The 23,171-nt window shown below is 61.4% G+C and overlaps 2 protein-coding genes across 3 annotated transcripts; both read left to right on the top strand.

Annotated features, from left to right (window-relative positions):
- The first annotated feature begins 395 nt into the window (after positions 1-395).
- CDC34 (cell division cycle 34, ubiqiutin conjugating enzyme) lies at positions 396-5,655 on the top strand. The gene is made up of 5 exons (XM_040086980.2): positions 396-619; positions 3,655-3,741; positions 4,242-4,339; positions 4,670-4,804; positions 4,919-5,655. The coding sequence occupies exons 1-5, from the start codon at positions 443-445 to the stop codon at positions 5,097-5,099; spliced, it is 678 nt and encodes a 225-aa protein (XP_039942914.1). The 5' UTR covers positions 396-442; the 3' UTR covers positions 5,100-5,655.
- Positions 5,656-8,051: 2,396 nt separating this feature from the next.
- On the top strand, positions 8,052-19,565 carry BSG (basigin (Ok blood group)). 2 transcript variants are annotated; one of them, XM_040086696.1, is made up of 9 exons: positions 8,064-8,145; positions 12,045-12,392; positions 13,895-14,051; positions 15,279-15,367; positions 15,821-15,948; positions 16,077-16,350; positions 18,195-18,219; positions 18,541-18,610; positions 18,782-19,565. In XM_040086696.1, exons 1-8 carry the CDS (start codon positions 8,064-8,066, stop codon positions 18,596-18,598), a joined length of 1,161 nt encoding a protein of 386 aa, XP_039942630.1. In that variant the 3' UTR covers positions 18,599-18,610; positions 18,782-19,565. The 2 variants fall into 2 exon arrangements, with proteins under 2 accessions (XP_039942629.1, XP_039942630.1); XM_040086695.2 differs by lacking the exon at positions 12,045-12,392 and having other exon boundaries at positions 8,052-8,145.
- The last annotated feature ends 3,606 nt before the right edge of the window (positions 19,566-23,171 follow it).

Raw genomic sequence — 23,171 nt, 5'->3', positions numbered from 1 at the left:
ACAGCTGACGGGATGTGACACAAAGGGAGGTGCGAGCCGGGCACGCCGGAGGCATCGTTCCGCTGCTCCCGTTCCGGGTGCCGCCCTGGCGGCGCTGTGAACTGTCACACAGGTGTGGCACCTGCAGGCAGGCCTGGGGCTGCTCTCCGGGCCGAGATTCTGCGTGCCGCGGAGCTCCGGGGCCGCTGCCCATCGCCGGATTCGCTCGGTGGGACGGGACTGTGCGACCGGGAGCGCGGGGGTCACCGGCGGGGCCGCCCCGCCCACCGCCTGCCCCGCCCCGCGCTCTGATTGGTCGGCGGTGCCCGTAGGGGCGGTGCCCGCGCTGCCCACGCCCCTCACGGGACTACAGCCCCCGCCGTGCCCCGCGTGGCCCCGGTCCCGCCGCCCCCCCGCGCCCCGGAGCGGCCGCTGCGCCCCCCGAGAGCCCCGGCACCCCGGCATGGCGCGGCCGCCCGTGCCCAGCTCGCAGAAAGCGCTGCTGCTGGAGCTGAAGGGGCTGCAGGAGGAGCCCGTGGAGGGGTTCCGGGTCGGGCTGGTGGACGAAGGGGACCTGTACACCTGGGACGTGGCCATCTTCGGGCCCCCGGACACCCACTACGAGGGCGGGTACTTCAAGGTGAGCGGCGGGGGCAGCGGGGAAGGCTCGGGCTGTGGGGGGAGATGGGGCTGGGGGGGGTGGGGTGTGCCAAGGCAGGGCAGGCGGTGTCGGGGCGTGTGCTGGGTGTTTTGGGAAGGAGTTTTGGAACCCTATGAGGGTGTCCCGGGTGGGTGTGGGGGTCGTGACAGAGCTGCTCCCGGCTTGTTGAAGGCCAGGGAGAACTGGGTCTTTCGCTGGACACCTGGGGGTTCCTGTGGCTTCGGAGTGGTCCTGGCAGGGAGCTGGTGCCCAGGTGGCTGCTGCCAAACTGCCCAGGGCCATTTCGTTGTGAGGAGCATTCGGCTCCCTTGGGGGCTCTGCCTCACCCGCCCCCCTGGTCTGAGGGTGCAGGACAGCGGGCTCCAGGTCGCTGATGTTCCCTCCCCTGGAGGGGATCCGAGGCATCGCCACCAGACCGGGGGGAAGAGACAAAGGTCCCTCGAGGGCCGATAGAGACAGCCCAGGGTGAGAGCAAGGAGCTGGGCTGGGGAGTGAGTGTCGTGGCTTGGTTTGGGGTTTGAGGTGGAAGAAGGTGTTTGGTGTTTGTTCCCCCTCGGCAGGATGTGTGTGTGTGCTCTTCTCAGGTGTTGTGCAATGTGGGGTAGCTGTTTTCTTCCTCTTTCTCATCCTCCCTCCTCCACTGAGCTCTTGTGTTTTCATCCTGTTGCTGTCAGGGTGGGGATGCACAGGGTGAGTCACCCAGAGTTCGCTGTGTTTGTTTTCCCGGGCTGGCAAAGCTGATGCTTCAGAGCCAGGTTTCATCTCTTCTCTGAACTGGAGGGGTTTTTTTTCCCCGATGAAACCCTCTGAACTCTCACCCTTTCAGCCACTCGTGCTCCTGTTGTGTGCTCGAGAGCTTCCAAACTCGGCACTGAGGGTCCTGGTTAGACTGTGCATAAGAGGAGAGCGGAGGGGCCGAGTCCTCTCCAGCCTGTGGGGACACCAACCTGTTTGTACACGGCAGGGTGGGGTTGTTGCTGTCCAAGCCCCTTCTGGCATCGCTTTGCCTCAGCCGGTTTTGTTCTGATCCCCTCTGACACAACAAAGGGGATTATTCTGCGCCGTTCAGCTGTTTGGCCAGAGCCCAGCATGGGGCTGAGTGTCACTGCCCTGCTCTCCACACACACAGCACGGCCCCCACTGCACTCTTCCCTCTTTCCCCGTCCTGTGCCACAGATCCAGGGTCTGGATTCTCTTGTGCGTAAAATGAGGGAGCAAGAAGCATTCAAGGAGTTGTCGTGTTGAGTCTTGATCTGGAAGTTTGCTCCCAGGGCCTGGAAAGAGCTGAAAGCTGAATCAGTCACTGGGAAGCTGTGCAGCCACACAGGGAGGAGCTGCCCCCCGTGCTCTTGGATTCCTGGTGCTGGTGGGCTGGGGCAGCTGCTCCGAGGAGTGTGAGATGCTGCTGTAGGTCCCTGTGCCCCCTCAGGCTTCACTGAGAGATGGATACTGAGCCCCTCTCTGCCCAGCCTCAGCCCTGCGGGTTTGGCGGCTGTGGGAGGAGCTGGTGGTGGCTGAGTGTCCCTGCTGGAGCCCTGGGCTGCAGCCTGAGCTTCATGTGATTTTATTTTTAGCCCCCGAGCTGTGCGCTGCGGCCAGTTTGGACTGGGTCTCTTCTCAGCAGTGACAGGCTATTTTTAGATTCGGTGTGTTCATCGGAGCTCCAAACACCTGATGCTTCCTTCCCGTGAGCTCTGAAGGGTAAACAGCCTTTTCTCCAGTGGCACAGCCAAGGTCTGTCCCTGACTGCAGCTCTGGGGGTGACCCAGACTCTCTGCCTGGCTCCCTGTGCTGCTCTAGGGTTTGTGCTGGGTGCCAGCACCATGAGCTCCTGCTGGTTCCTCTGCGTTGGAGAGGACTGGGTTAGCACCAGTGAGCCCAGCTGGACAGGAGGGTATGGGCAGGATGGGGGCAAGGAGCTGCTGCTGGATGTCGCTGCTGACCTCATTTCAGAGAGATGAGACACTCTTTCAAGGAGAGAAAAAAAGTTAAACCTTATTTTATACATCGCTTTATATAGAGTTTTTTTAAACCCTCCTGAGTCTGTCTCTTATTGGTCAGTAACAAGCTGTTACCCCATAGTAGTTGGTCAGTCTCGGACAAGGTTTCTATGTGCAAGAAAGGGCTGTTTGTGAGATATTGTTTTCGTTCTTTTGCTGAGAGGGTTGGGATTGTTGAAACAGGTGCAAGAAAAACAGCCCTAATCTGTAGAATCCTTTTGCAGGGAAACAAGTTGTTTTTTTGCCATTGCAGGCTTCTGTTCTCATGAAGAGCTGTTGGCTTTCTCACAGCTATGTCGGACCAAGTCAGGATTCAGTCTGTGAGGCCCACACAAGCCTAGTGTTACCCACCACAGCTGGGCACGGCCCCTTTGCTCACCCCACTCTGTGTGCTGAGAGGGTGCCCATGGGGCTGGCATCCATCCTGCCCCCCAGGGCCCGTGTCCATCCTGCCCCCAGGGCCCGTGTCCATCCTGCCCCCCAGGGCCCGTGTCCATCCTGCCCCCAGGGCCTGTGTCCATCCTGCCCCCCCGGGCCCGTGTCCATCCTGCCCTCCGGGCCCGTGTCCATCCTGCCCCCAGGGCCCGTGTCCATCCTGCCCCCCAGGGCCTGTGTCCATCCTGCCCCCCAGGGCCCGTGTCCATCCTGCCCCCAGGGCCCGTGTCATCCTGCCCCCAGGGCCTGTGTCCATCCTGCCCCCCAGGGCCGTGTCCATCCTGCCCCCCAGGGCCGTGTCCATCCTGCCCCCCAGGGCCGTGTCCATCCTGCCCCCCGGGCCCGTGTCCATCCTGCCCCCCAGGGCCCGTGTCCATCCTGCCCCCAGGGCCATGTCCATCCTGCCCCCAGGGCCCGTGTCCTGCCCCCAAAGCTGGCTGGTGCAGAGGCTCCGTCCCAGCAGGCACCCAGCTGGACTTGGCAGAGGTTCCTTTTTCTCTGAGCTGTCAGAGGCTCCGTGGTTTCCGTCCCTTCCTTCTCACAAGCTGGTGCTCACGTCACCTTATCATTCCCTTGCAGGCTCGTCTCCGGTTTCCCATCGACTACCCCTACTCTCCTCCTGCCTTCAGGTTCCTAACCAAAATGTGGCACCCCAATATCTACGAGGTAGGTCCCTCAGGACAGCGAGGAGGCTCTTGGACGGTCCGTGGACACGTGTGCCTCTATTGTGGTGGCACTGGATGCCAACGCCAGCCTTTGGCACTGGACGTTCGGTGCCTTTGGCGATGAGTGCCTGGCACAGGGAACGCCGCTAACGAGCTCACGACAGCCCCTTTGCTGTCCCAGTGCAGGCTCCAGGTCAGCCAGGCTTTGCAGGCCTGATGGCTCTCACGCCTGGGGACATTGTGCCTGTGCCAGGAGTGGCTGCAGGACGAGCGACGTGCCTGGCCCTGGGGCCCACGCCAGGGGCGCAGCGTGCTGGGCATTGGGCAGCCTGACCTGTACGGTGCTGGCCGTCATGGGGTGCCTGTCCCCCTTTTGTGCCGCTCCTGTGGGACTGAAGGGACAGCTGGGATCACCTCACCTGGCTTCAGCCAAAGGGAAGAGCGAGTGAGGAGATGCTGGGGCAGCAGCTCCTGAGGATCCTATTTCTCTTGTGCTTTCAGACAGGTGATGTCTGCATCTCCATCCTCCACCCACCTGTGGATGACCCGCAGAGCGGGGAGCTGCCGTCGGAGCGCTGGAACCCCACCCAGAACGTGCGGTGAGGGCTGGGGGACTGCGGGCAGGAGGCTCATCCGAGGGCAGGCATGGGAAGGTGGGAGGATGGGGACAGCCTCCTGCTCCCAAAGCCTGCAGGACGTGCCAGGGGGCTGGTGGAGGCTCTCAGGCTGTCAGATTTGCTGAGAGCAGCCAGAGATTGTGCGTGGATGAGTGTAAGCCCAACAGCCCATGTGCTGCTGTCCCTTGCCTGGCCTGCTCCCCTCTGCTGGGGACCTCTCCTGCTGTGGACAGGACAGAGTGGGGCTGCTGGCACTGCTGTGGTGCTGCTGACCCGCCTCAGCTCTGACCTGCTCATGTTTATCGATGCCAGGACCATTCTGCTGAGTGTGATCTCGCTGCTGAATGAGCCCAACACGTTTTCCCCAGCCAACGTGGACGCCTCCGTGATGTACCGCAAATGGAAGGAGAGCAAAGGGAAGGACCGGGAGTACACGGACATCATCAGGTGCGTGCTGAGCCTGGGCCTCCAGCACCGGCTGTGCTGGGATCCTGTGGGACACGGGCTCTGGAGGGCTGTGGTGCAGAGCTCTGTCCTCACCCCGCACTTCTCGCCCTCCAGGAAGCAAGTGCTGGGCACCAAGGTGGACGCTGAGCGGGATGGAGTGAAGGTCCCCACCACGCTGGCTGAGTACTGTGTGAAGACCAAGACTCCAGCCCCGATGAGGGCTCAAGACCTCTTTTATGATGACTATTACGAGGATGATGAGATGGAGGAGGAAGCCGAGAGCTGTTACGGTTGATGAGGATGACTCGGGAATGAGGAATCTTGATGGCCCTCTGGCTTTGCAAAACTTATTACAAACTACTGAATTTACCCTCACTAGAACAAACTGGTTTGAATTTAGGATCTGTCAGCCCCAAATTAACTCTCTACCTCGCAGGGAGACTGTTCCTGCTGTTGCAAAGGAAATCCCATTGCTTGTCTTTGCAGGAAAAGATAACCCCCCTATTTTATAAACTTCCGGGGGGGCAAGGGTGGAGAGGGGGAAGCTGTGTTGGGGGAGTTTACAAAGCCACAAAAAACTGAGGTGCTGGTGGCCTGCCTGGCGGTAGGAGTGACAACCCGGCCTGGTGTTGGCTGCCCCTCATTTGGGTATGTTCAGCTTCTCTTCATCCAATGGGGTGTAGCAGCAGTTTGGGGGGCTTGTGGGGGGGGTGAGTGGTTGCTTTGGTGGGGGGGGCAGCGTGTTGAGTGCTTGTTTGGCTTTCAACACCTTTTGGGGTTCACCCTGCAGCTGTCTGTGCTACTCCCCAGAGGACCCTTTTGCCTTCCTCTACCCCCATGTTGTTGGAGCTTGCCTGGCAGCCACCAGCACTGGGGTGTGGGATAAGCTGTTTGTGGTTTTTAACTAGCTGGGTGGGGCGGGGTCATGCTGAGTATTTCTGCTTCTGTTATTTTTTGGACACTATTTAATAAAGTTCTTCCAGGGAAGGGGTTGTGATTGCACGAGTGAGGTTGTGCCCAGTCTGCGCCCAGGCTACAAGGGGTTTGTGTCAGACATGGGCTGGCGTGGAGCAGTGGGGGATGGGCTGGCTGCTTCTCCCATGGGGCTGCAGGGCAGCTGTGGGTCTCACGAAACCCTCTTACCACCTTGCAGAGTGAGCAGGAGCGATCTGAGCAGGGTTTTCTCTGTCTGGTGAGCATCTTCTGCCCTTCCCAGGCAGCATTCAGTGCCTCTGCCCTGGAGCTGTGGCCTACACCTAGTCTCTGCCTGGGCCAAACCCTCCAGTGCTGCAAAGGGAAGGTGTTTGCCTTCTCCCTGCTCTGCAGGCAGCAGACTTGCCTGGGCACTGCCTGGCCGTGCTCAGTGGTAGCCGACGGGCGCCCCATGGGTGCCCAGGGCCCTTGCAGCTGCTCTGATCCCAGCTGGGCGTGCCCTGAGCCCACAGAGCAGGACCGGCTGGGACATGCGAGCTCCGGAGGCTGCGGGGAGCTCCCAGCCCCGGTCGCTGCCGGCGCCTCCTCGGCTTGGATGGGGTGAGCAGCCTCGGAGCCAGGGCAGGGACCAGGCCCTGGCAAGCGCCTGCCTGGGGCTCCTGCCCCTGCTGCACAAAGCTCGTCAGAGGGGTAATGAGCAAAACTTCCCTCGCTGGAGTCGTGCAAATGGGATCAGGGCTTGAGCGACACCTGCGACTGCACGCGGCGAGGGCATGTGCTTTATTGCCTTAGGAAATGAGGCTAAAAGGTGAATAGGATTATTGTCGCTTTATTCAGGCCTGGCAAACGGCTTTCCAAGGTCACCCGGGCGGGGCGGCTCGGGGCAGCAGCCCCGGCTGCTCCTTCACAGCCGGCCTCTCCTTTCTTTCCTGGGGGGCTGCTCTGTGCACCCCCATCAGCAGGGCCATGCCCATGTGCCCTCTGCCTTTGTGGCCAGTTCCCTCCCCAGTGCTGGATGCTGGAAGCCACCCAGACCACAGGCAGTTCCTCGGCCTGTGGGGTGCCATGGGCACCATCCTCCACCAAATTTCTGCACTACAGGAGCCACATTTGCAACATTCCTCCAGTGCTGGGGGAGCCGGGCCAGTGGATTAGGGTGGGCGGGACATGGGGAAGAAATTCTCTGGGATGAGGTTGGCAGATCTCCCGTGGAGAGCGCTTGGTGGGACTGGCGCCTATGGCCCCATTGTTTTGGCTTTTCCTGCCCCCTGCCCAGTACCCCCCGGCTGTGAGTGCTCCAGTGTGTTCCACGGCTGACTCAGTCAAGGGCTCACTGCTGGATGGAGAAGAGTTGGAGACAAAGCTGCTGTCCTACAGAGGCCCTCTTTGCCCCAGCTGCCTTGTTGGTTATCAGCTGCCCAGCCCCTTGGGGTTATCAGACACTTCCAGCTGGGCTGGGGCTGGGACTTGAAGCCACAGCACCTCCCTGGCCCCACGGACTGCACTGTCACTCAGAGCCCGTTCCCTGCACCCCGGGGCAGCCCTGACCACGGGCTGTGGGACAAGGGCCCCGTGCAGTGCGGCTCGGCCGGTTTGTCCCGGCAGCGGCCCCGCGGTGTCCGCAGGAGCCATTGTCCGTGCCGGACTCCCTGCGCTGAGGAAGCGCTGCCCCGCTTTCCTTCCCACACATCCCGCTGTGCAGGGAGACCCGCAGGCGGCCTCGGGAACCTCTGCGTGCCTCCGACCCAACCGTGGCCGGCTGCCGGCCCTGCCCGGGGACCCCCGCATGCCCGAGCGCCCGCTGGCTTCCCCCCCGTGACTCTGCCCCACTCTGCTGCCCCGGGGAGCCGCAGGGCCTGGGCGGCGTGTGGGTTCCGGTGCTCCCCCCGGTTGCGTGCGTGTCCCCGGCTCGGCATGGGCCGGACACGTGCGGACCTGTCCGCGCCCCCCCCGCCCCGTCCCTCCGCGGTCTCGGACCCCGCCCGGGTCAGCCGGCCGCACCGGGGTGCCTCCCCGGGACCCCTCAGCCACGCCCCCCAACGCCCGTCCCCATTGGCTGCCCCTGCCGGTGGGCGTGGCTTTCGGCGGGACCCGGCCCGAACCGGCTCTGCCCGCGGGGCCAGGAGAGACGAGCAGGCTCTCGGCGTGATCTTCTCTCTGATTGGCCGCGCAGGATCGAGTGGGCGTGGCCTGAGGGGGGGCGGCGCCATGCGATTGGTCGGAGCGGAGGGGCGACGGGGGCGGTGCCCGATCGGCGCCGCCTTTCCCCCGGTGCCCCCGGTCACGGTTTATAGCGCGCGCGCGGCGCGCGGGGGCGCGTGCGGAGATGGCGGCGGGAGCGGCGGGAGCGCGCGCGGTCCTGGCGCTGCTCGTCTTGTGCTCGATGGCCGCCGGCGCCGCGGGGACAAGTACGGACACCGGAGCGGGGCGGCCCGGGGTGGCTCCGGGCTGGGGTGGGGGTGCTCCATTCGGGCGGCCCGGGGTGGCGGAGAGCTCGCGGGGACCCACGCGGGGCTCCGTGGGGGGGTTGGACGGTGGGATGTCCTGCGGGGGCTTCGAGGAGCCTTGGCGGGATCCCGGCCCCGCGGGTGGGCTCCGGGCCGGGTCCGGGAGCGGCAGGCGTGGGGGGAGGAGCGGCGGTGCGGGCGCCTGCGGCGGGGCACGTCCGCGGCGGGCGGGGCCGGGGCCGGTGGAGCGAAGGCGCCCTGGGGCTATCGGGGCATGGCCGGGCCGGGCCGGGCTCCGCTCTGCCGTCGGGCAGTCCCGGGGCTCGGGCGGAGGATGCCCCGGCACACCGCGTGCTCGCTCATCTCTTTAACCGGAGGGGCGACGGGATCCGGCGGTGCTTTCAGCCGCGCTGGGTTGTTTTCTCCTTAGGAAAACCGAGGAGTTTATTCCTCGCAGCCGCTTCTCCTGTTTCGGCGGCTGAGGAGTACCAGCGGGTCCCCGAGCTTTAAACACTGACGATGTTCAGGATAATCCCCGGGGCGGGAGCGGGCCCGGCTCCGGCAGCCCCGGTGGGTTAAAGCTCCTCCCGCGGGGATGAGCGGGCTCTGCCCCGTGCTGGCGCTCCACGTTTCGCCTTCTCGTGGCAAACCCGGCCGGGTTTTCCCCCAGGACTCCGCAGCCTCTGGCTTGGCACGAGGTGCAGATGGAAGAGGCTCGGTTTGGTCGCCAGTGGCGAGCAGCTGGCCCTGGCCGCTTGGCGTTTTGAGTACTCGAACAATTTGTAGCCTGTTTGCGCTTAATTCAGCACGGTAGAACCGAACTCTTCAGGGGTGAAGGCGAAAAGAGCGGGAGGATCCGGAAAACCAAGTGTGTGCTCCGTAGTTTCTTTCTGCACAATTGCATTTTTAGTTCTTGCCGGGCAGAGCCCTCCTTCTAAACCTCACGCTTAGCACCTGGAGCTGCCCGGGGTGCCCACATCCCGCTCCCTCTGTGGCTTCCTGGCAGCGCCCTCCTGCCTGGGGACTGGCACCGGTGGGACGTGGAGGAGGCACTTCCTATCCTGGGCCTGAAAACCCCTGGAAGGACGAGCTCCGGTTGTGTAATGCCCATGTCCTGCCTGCCGTGCCCGGGCTTGGTGTGGGGCTGTGCTGGTGCCTGAGGGGGTTGAAAAGAGGGGTTTGTCCTCTCAGCAGCGTTTAGGTTTGGTTTCACGGAGCAGACTGGGTTGCAGCTCACCCCGTGGAGCACAGGTCGGCGTGTGCCTGGACTCTGTGCCCTCGTGAGGAGGAACTCTGAGTTTGACGTGGTTGTGCAAAGCTTGAGGCCAGATTTTACAGTTTAACTTAAACAGCCAAAAGGGTTAGTATCCTCAGTTTTTCCCCTTCCCAAGCCAAGAAACAAAGGTCCTGTCAGGCGGAGCGTGTACCCCGTGGGGCTGTGACCAGGCTCAGCCACCCTGAGCACGTCCCACGTCCCACTGCTGTTAACACCCGAGGACTCCTCCCTCTCTGGGGGGAGAGGTGTTTTTAGTTTGAAGGTGACTCTGGAGAATGCTATCTTGTCTCTGCCATCTCTGCTGGCTCGGATACCGCGCTGTGCCCGGGGAAGCATCTGGCCTCAGCTCTGTGTGGAGCGTCTGGGTTTTGGGACCCTCAGCCCCACTTACAGCCGTCACCCTCTGGAAAATGTGGCAGCAGCCCTGATCGATTCCCAATGGATTGGTGCTGGCTGTGCTTCCTGTGCCTTTGGGCTCGACAGGCGCCTTCCCAGCCCAGGGATTCCCACGGCTGGGATTTCCTGCTCTCAGAATCCTGGTGGGGACAGGGAGGGACGTTTAATCCCATGGGAATTCAAGTGGTACTCGCTGCTGCTGTGCTGCTTGCTGGAGCCTTTTAACCTGTTTAAACTGCACGAGGTACCCTCTAACTCGGAGCAAATAACCTTGCACAGCTTATTTGTCAGCGTACAGTAATCACCTTGTAGCTGTAAAACCCTTGATCTTTACCAGCTCCGACTTTAATTCGGTGCTGCAGTTGGAGCAGACGGGCTGGTGCAAGTGCTGTGGGCAGTTCCAGGGCTTTTGTCAGGGTTGGGAGTGTTTGATCACAGGCCTGTGGTGTGGAAAAAACCCCCTTGTGGCACGCAGGTCAGTGGTTCTGGGAGCGGAACCCAGCTGATATCCCCATCCCGTAACATCTCTGGGTACCCCTGGGCCTCCTGCTTGGTTTAAAATTAGTGTCTGCCTCCTCCTAAGAGTGCCTTGGTCATCTCCCCATGGGGGCTCCTTTCTCTTTCAGCCATGCTTATCCTTCAAGTCATTCAAAGCCTTAGCAGGAAAAGCTAGTTTTTCCTTTGAAAAACGTGGAATTAATTGTTTTAGGAGTCAAGCTTAGCTTACAGGCTAACTCGTGTCTTTCTCATGTTTGAGCAAACTTGGGTTTGTGACACTGGTTTGTTCCTAACTGTCACAAAAAGCAGCCTTAAGATTTCTTGTTAAAACACCTTCAGGCTTTCAAAACCCCCCAAAAACTTCTCCTAAGCCCCCTCCCTCTGTGCCTGCACATCATGGCGCATCCAGGGAGGGTTGTGTATGATCACAAAGTGCTTTTAACTGGGCAGATTAATTCCTGGAAGGTTCTTGGGGTGCGAGCTGCCTGTTAGTACAGGAAGGACGTGTCTCAGGCTCGGCTCCTTCTGAAACCTGGCTGGGGGTGAGTCACGTAGTGACCTCCACCAGTGCCTGATGGCTTTTCCCGAAGTGGAGCTGCCGAGCCTCCCTTCCTGCCTGCCCTGGGAAGGGCTCCTGGGGCTGTGGCCGCTGCCCCGTGCCTGCCCTGGAGCCCGAGGGCGTTTGGCAGCTCCGCTGCCTGCAGCGCACGGACCGACCTTTGGACTGGCTGATTCCAGCACTGAACCCTCCGGCCTCTGCCTGCGAGGGCAGAGTGAAAAATACCCAAATTCCGGCCTGCAGCTGCTGCCTGTGCCTCTGGCCTGTTTGTTGCCTGTTCAGCTCCGCAGGCTGTTCTTGCCCGAGATGAAAACTCAGATTTCACTGTTTGTATGACAACAAATTTACACGTTTCCTCGCCTGGCTCGTGGCACCTTGAGGACTGCAAGACTTTCCTCCTCCCCCCCCCCAAAAGAAAAGTTCTTACCTCGGGGTTGTGCTCAGGAGCTCCTGCTGGGCACTTTGGGGGGCTGAGGGATGGAGCAGGGCTGTGGGCAGGCGAGGGGCCGGTTGCGTGTGGCCAGTGCATGTGGCTGTGCGAGGGGGGGGCCTGGGCCCCGGCCAGCTCCGAATTACGGTCAGGCAGCCCGGGGCTGTGCAGCGAGGGGGAAGAGACACGTTCCTCCTGGGGCCACAGGGGCACAGTGAAGCCCTTTTTCTGCTGCAGTTCTCTTAACCAAGCTGGCTGGGATGGGGGCTCGCTCAGGGTCCCGCTGCCTCACTGTCCCCGGCCGTCCATGGTGCTGTGACCTGTGCAGCGCCTTTGCCAGAGCACAGGATGGGCGACGCGGAGGCTGCATAAGCACTTGAAACACAAATGCAGGGTTTTTCTCCTGAACTGGGGGCCAGACAGAGGCCTTGGGCTGTCCCTCAGAGCAGGTGGGCGATGCCTGTGGCATCCAGTTTGGATGGTGGCACGCGCTGGGCGCTGGTTTTGCAGCGGAGCCGCAGGAGATACAAAATCCGTCTGAGCCAGGCAGAGTTCAGAGCGCGGAGGGGGGGAGGGAAGAGTGCGCTGATCTGGAGGCGGTGTGCAGCCTCTTCCCCAGTCGCCCAGGGTTATTTTTGCTCGTGGAAGGTGAATTCTTGCTTTGCACTAACACTTTGCACTAATACCTCTTCAACTCATAGCTGGTTTTATAAAGTCACCGCTGTCTCAAAAGAGACTGACTCAGGACAGCGTGGAGTTGTACTGCGAGGCGATTGGCAATCCCATCCCTGAGATCCAGTGGTGGTTTGAGGGCAACGACCCCAATGAGACCTATGCTCAGCTCTGGGATGGCGCACGGCAGGACCGTGTCAAAATCAACGCCACCTACAACCTGCACTCCACCAGCACCATCTCCATCGCAAACCTCACGGGCGACGACTCGGGCATGTATGAGTGCCGGGCTAGCAACGACCCCGACCGCAACCACTTGTCGAAGAGCCCAAAGTCAAGTGGAATCCGTTCCCAGGCGAACGTTTTTGTCATCGAACGTGAGTGGCCGCACCGAGGCCTTGGCACTTGCTCGGACACCGGTGTCTTGAGTCTCCTGCCATGCTCACCCCTGCACCCGTGTCCTGTGGCTCCCGAAAGCTCCCCCCACCCTCCCACCCCAGCTGTAGAACTGAGAGACTCCCACCCTCTGTCAATCTCCCCACCACCTGTGACTTGACCCGGAATGGCCCTGCTCAAAAAGGGTTGTGGCTTCCCAACCAATTCGCCCTCCGGCAAATCCCGCCGGCCTTTTCCGGAGCCAAAGAACCTGGAAACCTGCCGCTTATTCTCCGAGCGCCTCCGAGCCCTGGTGCTGGCTGCGAATTGAGCCCTCGATTCTGTGGTCGACTCTGCCCTAACCACCACTGACCAGCGGCCCTTCCCTGCGGCTCGTACAGCTCCCGCTCCTTCCAGCAGCCCCGCTTCGGCTCGCTTCCGTGCTGGTGGCCCAGACTGTTGGGGGAAACAAACCTTGCTTTGAGGTCTGAGATTTGCAACCGTTTTTGAAGTGGCCGTGTCTGCGTGACACTTGAGTGTGGTGTCGTTGCTTGTTGCTGGTGGACGTGGCCGGGTTCCGGCGGCGGCGAACGCCGGGGCGCCCAGGCTGCTTCCACTGGTAGAAGCCTTTGGGAGGGAGATTAAAGTCCTGCTGAGGTCTTCCCCGTGAATCCCGGAGTTGGGAGAGCTGCCTTTTCAGCAGAGATGTGCTGTGGAGTAGAGAGAGCTCCAGCAGAACCCTTCTTCCAGTGGGAATTTGGATAGGAGGAAAAGCAAAATGCCTGGGATGGAGATTGGGCTGGGAGGGCAGGGACCGCAGCGGTGCTGCTGATGGCAGCTGCCTTCTCGGACAGCCTCCTACAAGTAGAAATGCCTGAGTCATCTTAGGTTGCATAATTTACTGCTGCCTGGCACATCGAGGCCCAGGACCTCTCGGAGGCTCTGTGTTCTCCCTGGAGTCGTTGTGGCTGAAGCCTTTGGGCTGCCTCGGGTGACGCACGTATTGCTGCCACACGATCCCGTCCGCTCCCCCTCACCACACAGGGTCCCGGCTGCCCTCTGTGCTACCTGGAGGCGTCTGAAGCTGCTCAGGTGCTGGGAGGTGTTGACACACGAGCTCTGTGGCGGCTCACAGCAGCAGAGAGCCGTGCTCTGCCCTCAGAGTGACCTTTCCATTGCTTATCGAGCACTGGGCTCTGCGGGGCTGCACCCGTGGTAGGGACAGCGGAGAGCTGGAGTGATGCGGACACGGCAGCGATCCTGCTCGTGGGGGGAGCAGCTGCAGGGCCAGCGTGGCCGTCCCAGGTCCACTCAGGCCTGGTCACCTGGCGCAGGGGATGCTGGTGGTGGCACGGTCAGGTCTGGTAGGGAACTGTGTGAAGGTAAGTGGAAGCCGGGAATAGAGACGAGGAGCTGTGGGGTTTTTACGTTGCAGGTTCTTGGGCACCACGTCGGCTCTGCTGTACCCCGGGTTAACTTGAGTCCAATTTCTTTATGAATGCAGGTCCAGAAATTACTGCTCATGTCACTGAGAGTTCTGGCAAGCTGATCCTCAGCTGTAACATGTCTGCACCGCACCCCGCCATCACGGGCCACAAGTGGATTCACAAGGACAAGATCCTGGAGCAGGACGAGAAGACGGGTGCTTTCACCAGCTACGTGTGAGTGTCGGGGCAAGGTCAGAGCCTGAGCACGGGCAGGTTCTGTTCCCAGAAAGCAGCTGGTGTTCGCTGTCAGCTGGGACCAGGGCTGAGTTCCTGCAGCCCTGCTGCTGGCGTGGGGCTTTGGGACTGTGGCGCATGAGATGAGTTTGACAGAGTTTAGGTAAGGCCCAACCTCTCCTTTATGGGGAGGAGGAGAGCAAGGAGGAGGAAGGGGAAGTTTTGTGCCGCAAATATCCTCTTGGAAAGAGGTTTCCTGATTTTCAGCAGGTGTTTGGCTGGACTCTGGTTATGCAGTGTTCCAGAGCTGTTCCCCCAGAGCTTTGAGGGAACTCTGCTCTGAGCAAGCCACCATCTCCCAGAGCTCCCAGAGGCTCCAGTGCACGTTGTCTCTCCTTGGGGCTTTATGTCCCTTCCAGACTCCAGCCCTTCTCCCAGAAGGAGCTGTGGTGGGCCGTGCTCCATGCTGGGTCAACACCAGCCCGTATTGTGGCCAGAGCAGTGAGCTTTCCTTTCTGATTGCAGTCAGGCCTGGCTGCTGCGACCCAGCAGCTGTGGAGGCATCGTGTCCCTTTGTATGGCAGTGCCGACGTGCCTGTCTCCCCATAGCAACAGGGAGCTGAACAAGGATTAAAGTATTTATAACCCAGCCTCCCTCGCGTGACCTCAATTCCTCAGCTGAGTGGTTTTTGGAAGTGGGAAAGCGCCGTGCATGGCAGAGCTAACAAACAGCCCCTTGTCCCAGGGCAGCCATGGGACAAACTCTGCGGGCCCCCTTCCCTCGAGTGGGTATACTGAGCAGCAGAATGGGAGGTTTGTTGCAGGGCTGCGTAATCCACTAAATCTCATTGCAGCAGCTTTAGAGGAAGGAGAATGTGAGTTTTTCTCTGTGCTGGGATCAATCCAGAGCAGCGTGGCCTGGGTGATCTTTGCCACGGCTTTGCCCTGTGTTTCATTGAGCTTGGAGCAGTGATCACTGACTTGACAGGGCCGTGGCAGACGTGGTGCACGTGGAACCCTCTTCTGCCACCCTCAGTGTGTGAGGAGAGCAGAGAGCTGGGTTGCTGCAGGTACACGGCGCAGCATAAACACTCTGCTGGCATGGGGGAGATTGGCTGTGGAGGAGGCCGCTGATGCTTGTGGGTGTCTGATTCAGTGAGTCTGGAGGTCGGTGTCTCTGGATAAGTTGTGCTGGATGCTCACCTGAATCCTGGTTTTTTTTGGTAGAATCGATGGGAAGAGGGAGGAGCACTCCGGCATCTACGAGTGCGTCTACGAAGCGAACCCGCAGATAAGAGGAGAAGTGAATATCTCTGGTAATTTCTTCTCTTTGCTCCTGGGCTTTGAGAAGGGCCGTGGGGAAGCTGTGACCTCCTGGACGCTTTGCTGGGGTGTCCTTTCAGCTGGTGGAGAAGCTGCTCACAGCCCTCATGTGGCTGCAGGGCTCTGCTCTCTGAGAGGCAGCGCCGTTCCCAGGCCACTGCGGAGTCTGCAGGGTCAGCCCTGAGATCCTGCGTTGAACCAGCCTTCCGTGGGCATATTCCCACAGGAGGAATGGATAGAGGGATAATACCTCCTGGACAAATCTGTTTGAGCCTTTCCTGAAGCAGCCTGATGCGCTTTCCTCTTGGAAAATGCCAAACCAGTGAGAGGAACAGCCTGACCGAGGTTTTGGGGTAGCTGATCCTGGTGAGGTGGGGCTGCAGGAAACGCAAATCTATGTGATTTCTATAATGAGATGGCCAAATTTATTTTTTTTCTTTGCCTAGTTGCCCCCCAGGTGACGGCATACAAGAAATCCGAGCATGGGAACGAGGGGGACACGGGTGTGCTGACCTGCAAGAATCCCTCTTTCCCCGCTGTCACCACTTGGTCCTGGTACAAAAGTGGTCACGGGGTGAGTGCTGTGGTTTGCTCTTTCTGCCCTGCTGCCACCAGAATGGTTTCAGTGCCCCCCAGAAGGGGATTCCTGTGGCGCCCAAACCTCACTGCCCTGAGATTCCCTCCTGTTCCTCGTCCCTCCAGCTCCTGGAGAACGCCTCGGGGCGATACATCATCAAATCCAGCGGCAACAAGACAGAGCTGCGCATCCTTAAGCTGGATATTGAGCAGGACACGGGCGACTATTTCTGCAACGGCACCAACTCCTACGGCACCGGCGATGCCACGGTGAACCTGCGCGTCCGCAGCCGCCTGGCAGCGCTCTGGCCCTTCCTGGGCATCGTGGCAGAGGTCCTCGTTCTTGTCACCATCATCTTCATCTACGAGAAGAGGAGGAAGCCAGATGAGGTTCCTGACGGTAAGAGGCACCTGGGTTTGAATCCGTGGGGGTGCAGGGTGGGTTGTGGGGAGTTCTGAGGTCTCTTCCTCAGAGGAGGGGTGGTTTGAGAGCTCGGGGCACTTGAGGTAACCAGTCTGTACCGTGCCACTTCAGCCTTGAGGCTGCCTGTGGTGGCACCGCTTGTGAGAGTCCTGCAGTGAGATCTGGAGCGAGAGAGGGGTCTATGCAGGTCAGGCTGGCCCTTTGTCTCACCAGTTCCTCTGCTCTTTGCTCAGGTGCTTCCCTTGAGTGGCTGCAGGGCTGGGTTTGCCTTGGCAGCTCCCACTCTGGTCAAGGTGGTTTGTGGATAAGTTCTGGAGCTTTTGTGGTGCTGCAGAACTGGGAGGGGACTGTGTCAGTGGCTCTGTAAGACCAGGTTTAGCTTAACTTGTGTTCAGTTCAGGATGTTTTGGGTCATCAGCTCCACACATCCTGGATCTCAAAGACCCGGTACTATCTTTAATCTGTTCTGGAAGCAGCAGCTCCTCCCTTTCCTTATCGGTGAGGATCTGCATTGTGTCAGCTCCTTTATCTGATGCTGTTAACAATGCCGTGTGAATGCTCTGTATCCTTCCTGCCTGGGATCCTGCAGGGCCCCGGCCCCCTGCGAGGAGCAGCAGCCTCGGGAGAGGTGCAGCAGAGGGGCTAAAGGTCAGATCCCTCCCCTGATTGCAGGGCTTGGAATTCCGCTCCAGGCAGTTTCACAAGCAGGTGTTTTGCCCTCTGACACCCCTGGCTGGATGGCAAGTGCTGTCTTAAAGACGTTGTAGCTACATCTCCCAGCAGAAACGCTGTGTGATGTGGTTTGTGGTGGCATCAGTCCAGGTCAGTGTTGGTGCTGACCCTGTCAGGGCTGGAGCAGATGCTTGGACAGAGAGGTGAAATGTCCTGGTGCTCCTTGGCAAGAGGAGCTCAAGTTTCCAAGTGCTCGTGGATGAGGATACAGCCATCACCCCCCCTTCAGTAAACACACCTGTAGAGTGGTGTGGAAGTGGTTCTTTCTGCCCCAAAGTCTCGGTAGCTTTGCCCCTCCCGAAAGGTGACGGCGAGGTCTGGCCGAGCCAGTTCCCCCCAGTACCGTCTGTGGAGCTGGACGCTCCTGTCACCTGGGACGGGGTGGGGACACTCCGGCCTGTCTTTGGGCTGATATCCTTGCTGGTGTTACCTATCCACTCTTCCTTTCTCTGCTGCTGGGTGCCACCTCACATGGTAAGTAGGAAGGTAGTTCCAGCCTCGTGTCTGCCTCCGTCCTCTCACCAGCCAGGAGCAGATCCTGGCCCAGGGCAGCCCCAGTGCCCGGAGCATGGGGCTCAGGGGAGCCAGGGCTGGAGAAGAGGTGATGGGGAGCAAAGGAGACACCTGGGATCCTCCTGTTGGGTGGTGGGGAGATGTCAGGGAGCTGGTGAAAGGCCGCAGGGCTTGGCACGTGTTGGCAGAGGTGTTTTTCCTTAGCTGTGCTGCTCAGAACGTGGTGTGCGGTGTTTGTTTTGATAGCACAACGTGTGGTGGAGGGAGAAGGGGCTTCCTGCTGCTGCTTGCTGCTTAAAGCCTCGTTCCTGAAACATCCTGTTTGGCTTCCCCTTCACCTGCTGTGAGTGTGCTGGGATCTGGGAGCCGTCCCAAGTCCTGGTGCCGTGGGGGTGAGCACAGGGGGTGGATCAGGGCACCCCAGGAGCTCTACGCTCCCCAGTGGTGCTGGAGTGGCTTGCCTGGAGTGCAGCTCCCACTGCTTTAACGGGAGGCAGAGGTCACTTTGGATGTCTTCTTCCCTGCGATGTTTGGTTTTTTTTGTTTTCTCTTTCTGTGCTGTCCTGAATGTGAAGATGATGATGGAGGCTCTGCACCACTGTGAGTACCTCACTGCTTCGTATTTAGGCAGATTTTTACTGGTAGGTCTCATCCAGCCAGGGAATCTGCTCCAAAGAGAAAAGTTTTATGCAAAGATAAGAGCTGGCTGCTGAGGGATAATACTCAGTGGGGGGAGATATCCCCCCGTGGTTTATTTAATGTCCCCACGTGTAAACCACACATACCCAGGGTGGCACCAGTGTCTGACCCTGCTCTGGGATCTGATCCCTGCACCCTCTGCTCGGAGCTGAGTTACATGAAAGGGTGGTGCTGGGGGAGCTTTCTGCTCTCCATCTCCTCAGACCTCTTCTCCCTTCCCAGGAAGAGCAACGCCACAAACCACAAGGACAAGAACGTCCGCCAGAGAAACGCCAACTAAGAGCAGGGCCAGGTGAGTGCCAGGGCAGAGCCTGGAGCAGGAGCTGCAGCATCTCAGGGTCTCTGGGGGAAGCCAGAGGCTCTTCTGGCCCAGCATGGGCTCCACCAGCCCCTTCCAGCCCCCAGTGCAGCTGTACTGGTGCAACTGGGTTTATCTGACTGGCTTTTCTTTCCCTCCTGCCAGGTGATGAGCAGATGAAGAAGTCGTCTGGACAATTTTGTTTTCTTTTAATTTTTCGGTAAATAGCACCACGGAATATTCTTAGTGCGTCCTTGCGATTCAGTTACTTCACTTTCTAAGGAAACTTTTAAGTTGTAGAATATAAAATACTTTTTTTTTTTTTTTTTTTTTTTAAAGAGTCGTGGGAGGGTTTTTCTACCTGTAAATGTAAATCCTTTTGTTCCTGGTAGTCTAGGTCTCTGGCTGTCTCTGTCCTAGATTATTTCATGTTGGTACAGAGTGGGGAGGGGAGGGTGGGAGTGCAGCTGTGTCCCACCTGCTTGTGAGGGTGAGGGAGGAGCTGCTTTGGTGGCTGTTGGGAGACGACCTGATCTGACCAGAGGGTTCAGGAAAAGGTTCTGTGTCTTTCCCGGGGCTCACCAGGAGCGAGGCTGCACCTTTCCCTGCCAAGGGGCTCGTTCCTGGCAGATTCCCAGTGAGCTCTGCCGAGCTGTCCTTGGTTGCTCTGAAACAGGCAGCCAGGAGCTGGATGGGATCAATGATTGCTGTAACTTATTCCAGGGGTTGTTCATGTCTCTGCAGTGGGGAGGGGCAGGGTGAGCCGGGGCTGGGGGTGGTTTTAAGGTTTTAGCAGCGTGCGCTTGTGCTTGAGGCATCGCGGTGTGTGCGTGACGCGGGGGCCCGCGAGCAGACGAGTGCTCAGGGGAGTCTAACACCTTTACTGCTGGTAGCATTCAACTGTTCCATCTGTTAACACTTCAAAATAAAGATGATTCCTCTCTTTTTTGCACCTCTGGATCTGGTCTCTTCCCTCGGGCCCGCCTGACCCTCTGGCTGCAGAGCACGAGGCCGGTCTCGGTTTGGTGCCAGCTCTGGCTGCCCTCTAATTGCTGAGGAGATTCAGCTCGATGGGTGTAAAAGCCTTCAGAGGGAGGGGAGGAGGAGGGAGGGAGGAGTGTTCCCTGCTCTGCAGAGCCTGGAGGAGCCTGGGGCACACGTGGAACAGTCTCCCCTTTGCCCTGCTCCAGAGTTCTCTCGTGGCTGTGATGGGTCAAGGCTCAGCCCCAGCCTCGAGGAGCCCTCACAGGCCCTGCTCTTCCTGTGTCTCAAACTTCTCTAAGGTTTTCTACGCTGGTTTGTTTTCTTCCTGCTTGTGGTGGTTCTGCCGGGAAGTGAACCACGTCGTGAGTGGTGAACGTGAAACCGCTGCACTTGCCTTCTGTGGCTGGAGAGAGCAAAGGTGTGAGACAGCTGGGCACAGAGCAGGGCCCTGGGGCCACGACAGGAGCTGGGGGGAATCCCCTTCTCTGCTGGCGCCCTGAGCTCAGGGGGCTTCTGAGTGAGGCAGCAGAGCCCATGGCTGAAGAGAAGCTGCCCTATGCCTCCCAGCTGGCCTGAGGTGCCCCTGCCTGCTTCCTTCTGGGCACACGACTGAACCTTGCTCTGTCACCACCTCTGTCCCTGCCCGGGCTGGGACAGAGGGGGAGCGTGGCTGTGGTGGCCTCCCTGCACCCAGAGAGGCGGTGGCAGCTTGATGGCAGTGGTGGCACTGCTGCTGCGGTGGCGGTGTCCCTCGTGCCCCTACCGTGGCAGCGTGGCTCTGTGCCGTGTGGATGGGTTATGCAAGGCTTCCACAGCCCCGGCCTTGAGCCATCCCGGTGAAAAATCAATGCATGGTTTAATTTCCTTTATGAGGAGTGGCGGGTCCTGTCTGCCAAGGCAGCACCTGTGTGTGGCTGGGCAGGGACAGGGGACAGCGGCCCGGGAGCTGGGCAGGGATGAGCTGGCATCTTGCTGCTCCGGGCTGTGTCACAGTCACCCTTGTCAGCTGTGGCAGGCCCTGGCGTGGCTCAGGAGCTGCCACATCGAACCTTGGGCAGGGATGGCACAAAGAGCCCTGGTGTGGATCCCCGTCGTGTTCCAGAGGGACAGAGCGGGTGCTCCGAGCTCCACGGGGACCCTGCTCAGCCGCTGCTTCCCGACGCCTCGGGGTGAGCCTGAGCTGCTGCCTCGCTTCTGGGCGCCTCCAGCCTCCGTTCAGGTTAAGCTGGATCGGTGTCTCCATGGGCTGGGGCAGCTGAGGGGCTGCACTGTGCTGTCCTGGGGATGCTTTGGAGAGATGGGGTGCACTGTCCTGCCCTGGGAATGCTTTGGAGAGATGGGCTGCACTGTGCTCTCCTGGGAATGCTTTGGAGAGATGGGCTGCACTGTGCTCTCCTGGGAATGCTTTGGAGAGATGGGGTGCAGTGTCCTGCCCTGGGAATGCTTTGGAGAGATGGGTGCTCCTGGAGGCAGCCAAGCCCGAGGGTGAAGTTGACAGAACGAGGCCGCTGTGGTTCGCAGGGCGAATTTCGGGGTGTTTCCTGCCCTGGGTCTCGGAGCGGGGCCCGCGGCTGTCGGTGCCCGCCCCGGGCACGGCTCCGGCTGCGGCTCCTGTCCGGCACCAGGTGGTGCCACCGCCGCGCTCCCCGCGCCGCCCGTGACCCGGGGGGACCCAGAGCCGCGGGCTCGGGGCAGCTCCGGGCTCGTGTCCGGCAGCTCAGGGGTGCTCCGGGCGCACCCCAGATCCTCCCTCCGGCGATCCCGGCACCTCGCAGCCCGGGGCAGCCGCAGCCGGACGAGCCCGTTCCCGTGGCAGAGGGCAGGAGACGCCGGTCCCGGTTGCCCCGTTCCCGCAGAGCATCAGCCCCCTTGGCGGGTGTCCGGTATCCAAATTCGGGTGCTGGCGCTGTCCTGGGGCGCCGGTCCCGGGTCTCCATCCGCGGGTACACCTCGGGGGATTCCTCTTCACGCCAGTGTTCAGGGCGGGCTCAGCGCTGGAGCGATGTGTCCTTGTGGGGATGGGAGGGCAAAGCTCCGGTACCTGGCGAGGCCAGGGGATCCATCCCTGTCCCGGGGGTAGGCAGCGCCCTCCGGGCGCGGCGGATGAGCCGGCAGCGGCGGAGCCCCGAGATGAGCTCGGCCCGTCCCGCACCACACCGCACCGGGGACCGCTCCGCCGGCATCCGCGGCCGTCGGGGCGGAAAGCCGACTGTCCGTGCCGGTGGCCGGTCCCGGTAACCGATCCCACCGGCGAGGGCTGCGCCGACGGGGGGAGCTGCGGAGCCGCCCGGCCCCCGGCCCAGCCCCGCCGCCCGCCCCCGGCCCCCCCCGGCCCGCCCCCGCGGGCGGGCGCCACTCGGCCGCCGGTGGCCTCGGCGGCGGCAGCGGCGGGCAGCGGCGGCGGCAGGATGCGGGCGGGCCGCGGCGCGGCGGGCGGGGAGGCGGCGGCCGAGGAGGAGGCGGCCGATGGGGCCAAGCGCGGAGGGGCGGCGGCGACGGGGCGGGCGCGGGCCCGCGGTGGGAAGGGGTCCCCGAACGGCGAGTGCCGTCGCGGGGAACCCCCGCGCAGCCCCGGCCCGGAGCCGCCCCGCGAACCCAAGGTCTCCTTCTCCTGCGGCGGCGGCGGCGCGTCCCCCGGCGGGGCCAAGGCGGCCGAGGAGGGGGCGAGCGAGGATGCTGCCGAGGAGGTCCGCGGGAGCCAGGCCAGCTTCATGCAGCGGCAGTTCGGGGCGATGCTCCAGCCCGGCGTCAACAAGTTCTCGCTGCGGATGTTCGGCTCGCAGAAGGCGGTGGAGCGGGAGCAGGAGCGCGTCAAGTCGGCGGGGGCCTGGATCATCCACCCCTACAGCGACTTCAGGTGCGGGGGGACCCGCGGGGTTCGGTCGCGTCCCGCGGGGCCGGGGAGGGGAGCGGGGCCGGGCCGAGGGCACCTTGAGCCGCCGCCGGGCGCGGGAGGGGACGAGCCGGGCATCCCCCTCCCCAGCGCAGCCGCCGCCGCTCCGGGGATGCCGGGAGCCCTCGCGGTGCCTGGGCAAGGGCATCCCCTCGTCCCCTTGTCCTTCCCGGGGCCTCGGCAGGCTCGGCCCGGCTTTGGCCCTCCCGAGCCCCACCGGGCCTCGGCGCCGTCCCCGGAGCTCCCCGGGGTTCGGTGTCCCCCTCCCTGGGCAGGGTTGGGGCTGGGCAGTGGGACGTGCGCGGTGAAGGCTCCCCCCTCCCCCAAGGAGGCCTGGAGGATTCCGTCCCTGGGGTTCAGCCGGTTTGAGGGGGATCCTCAAGATCCAGCCTGTGTGTCTGCCAGGCGAGGAACGACAAACCCGGGAGAAAAGCTCTGCAGCTCCATCTCCTTCCCGTCCCCTGAGCCCTGGCGAGCTCCAGAGTGGCAAACGCTTCCCGAGTCGTGTGAAAGCCACCGGGAGGGATGGCTGCGCTGCCTGGGGCGGGCAGCACGGCATCTTGCAGGGATGGGGAAGCCGAGACCCTGCTGGCATTGCTGGTGAGCCAGCGCTGGGAGGACTCCGCTCCAGAGACCTCGAAGGGGCTGGAGGAGCCTTTGGCCAGGGGCTGGGCTGAT

Source organism: Hirundo rustica, chromosome 26, assembly GCF_015227805.2.
Source record: "Hirundo rustica isolate bHirRus1 chromosome 26, bHirRus1.pri.v3, whole genome shotgun sequence".
Lineage (NCBI taxonomy): Eukaryota > Metazoa > Chordata > Aves > Passeriformes > Hirundinidae > Hirundo > Hirundo rustica.
This window is presented reverse-complemented; position numbering and strand designations above follow the sequence as displayed.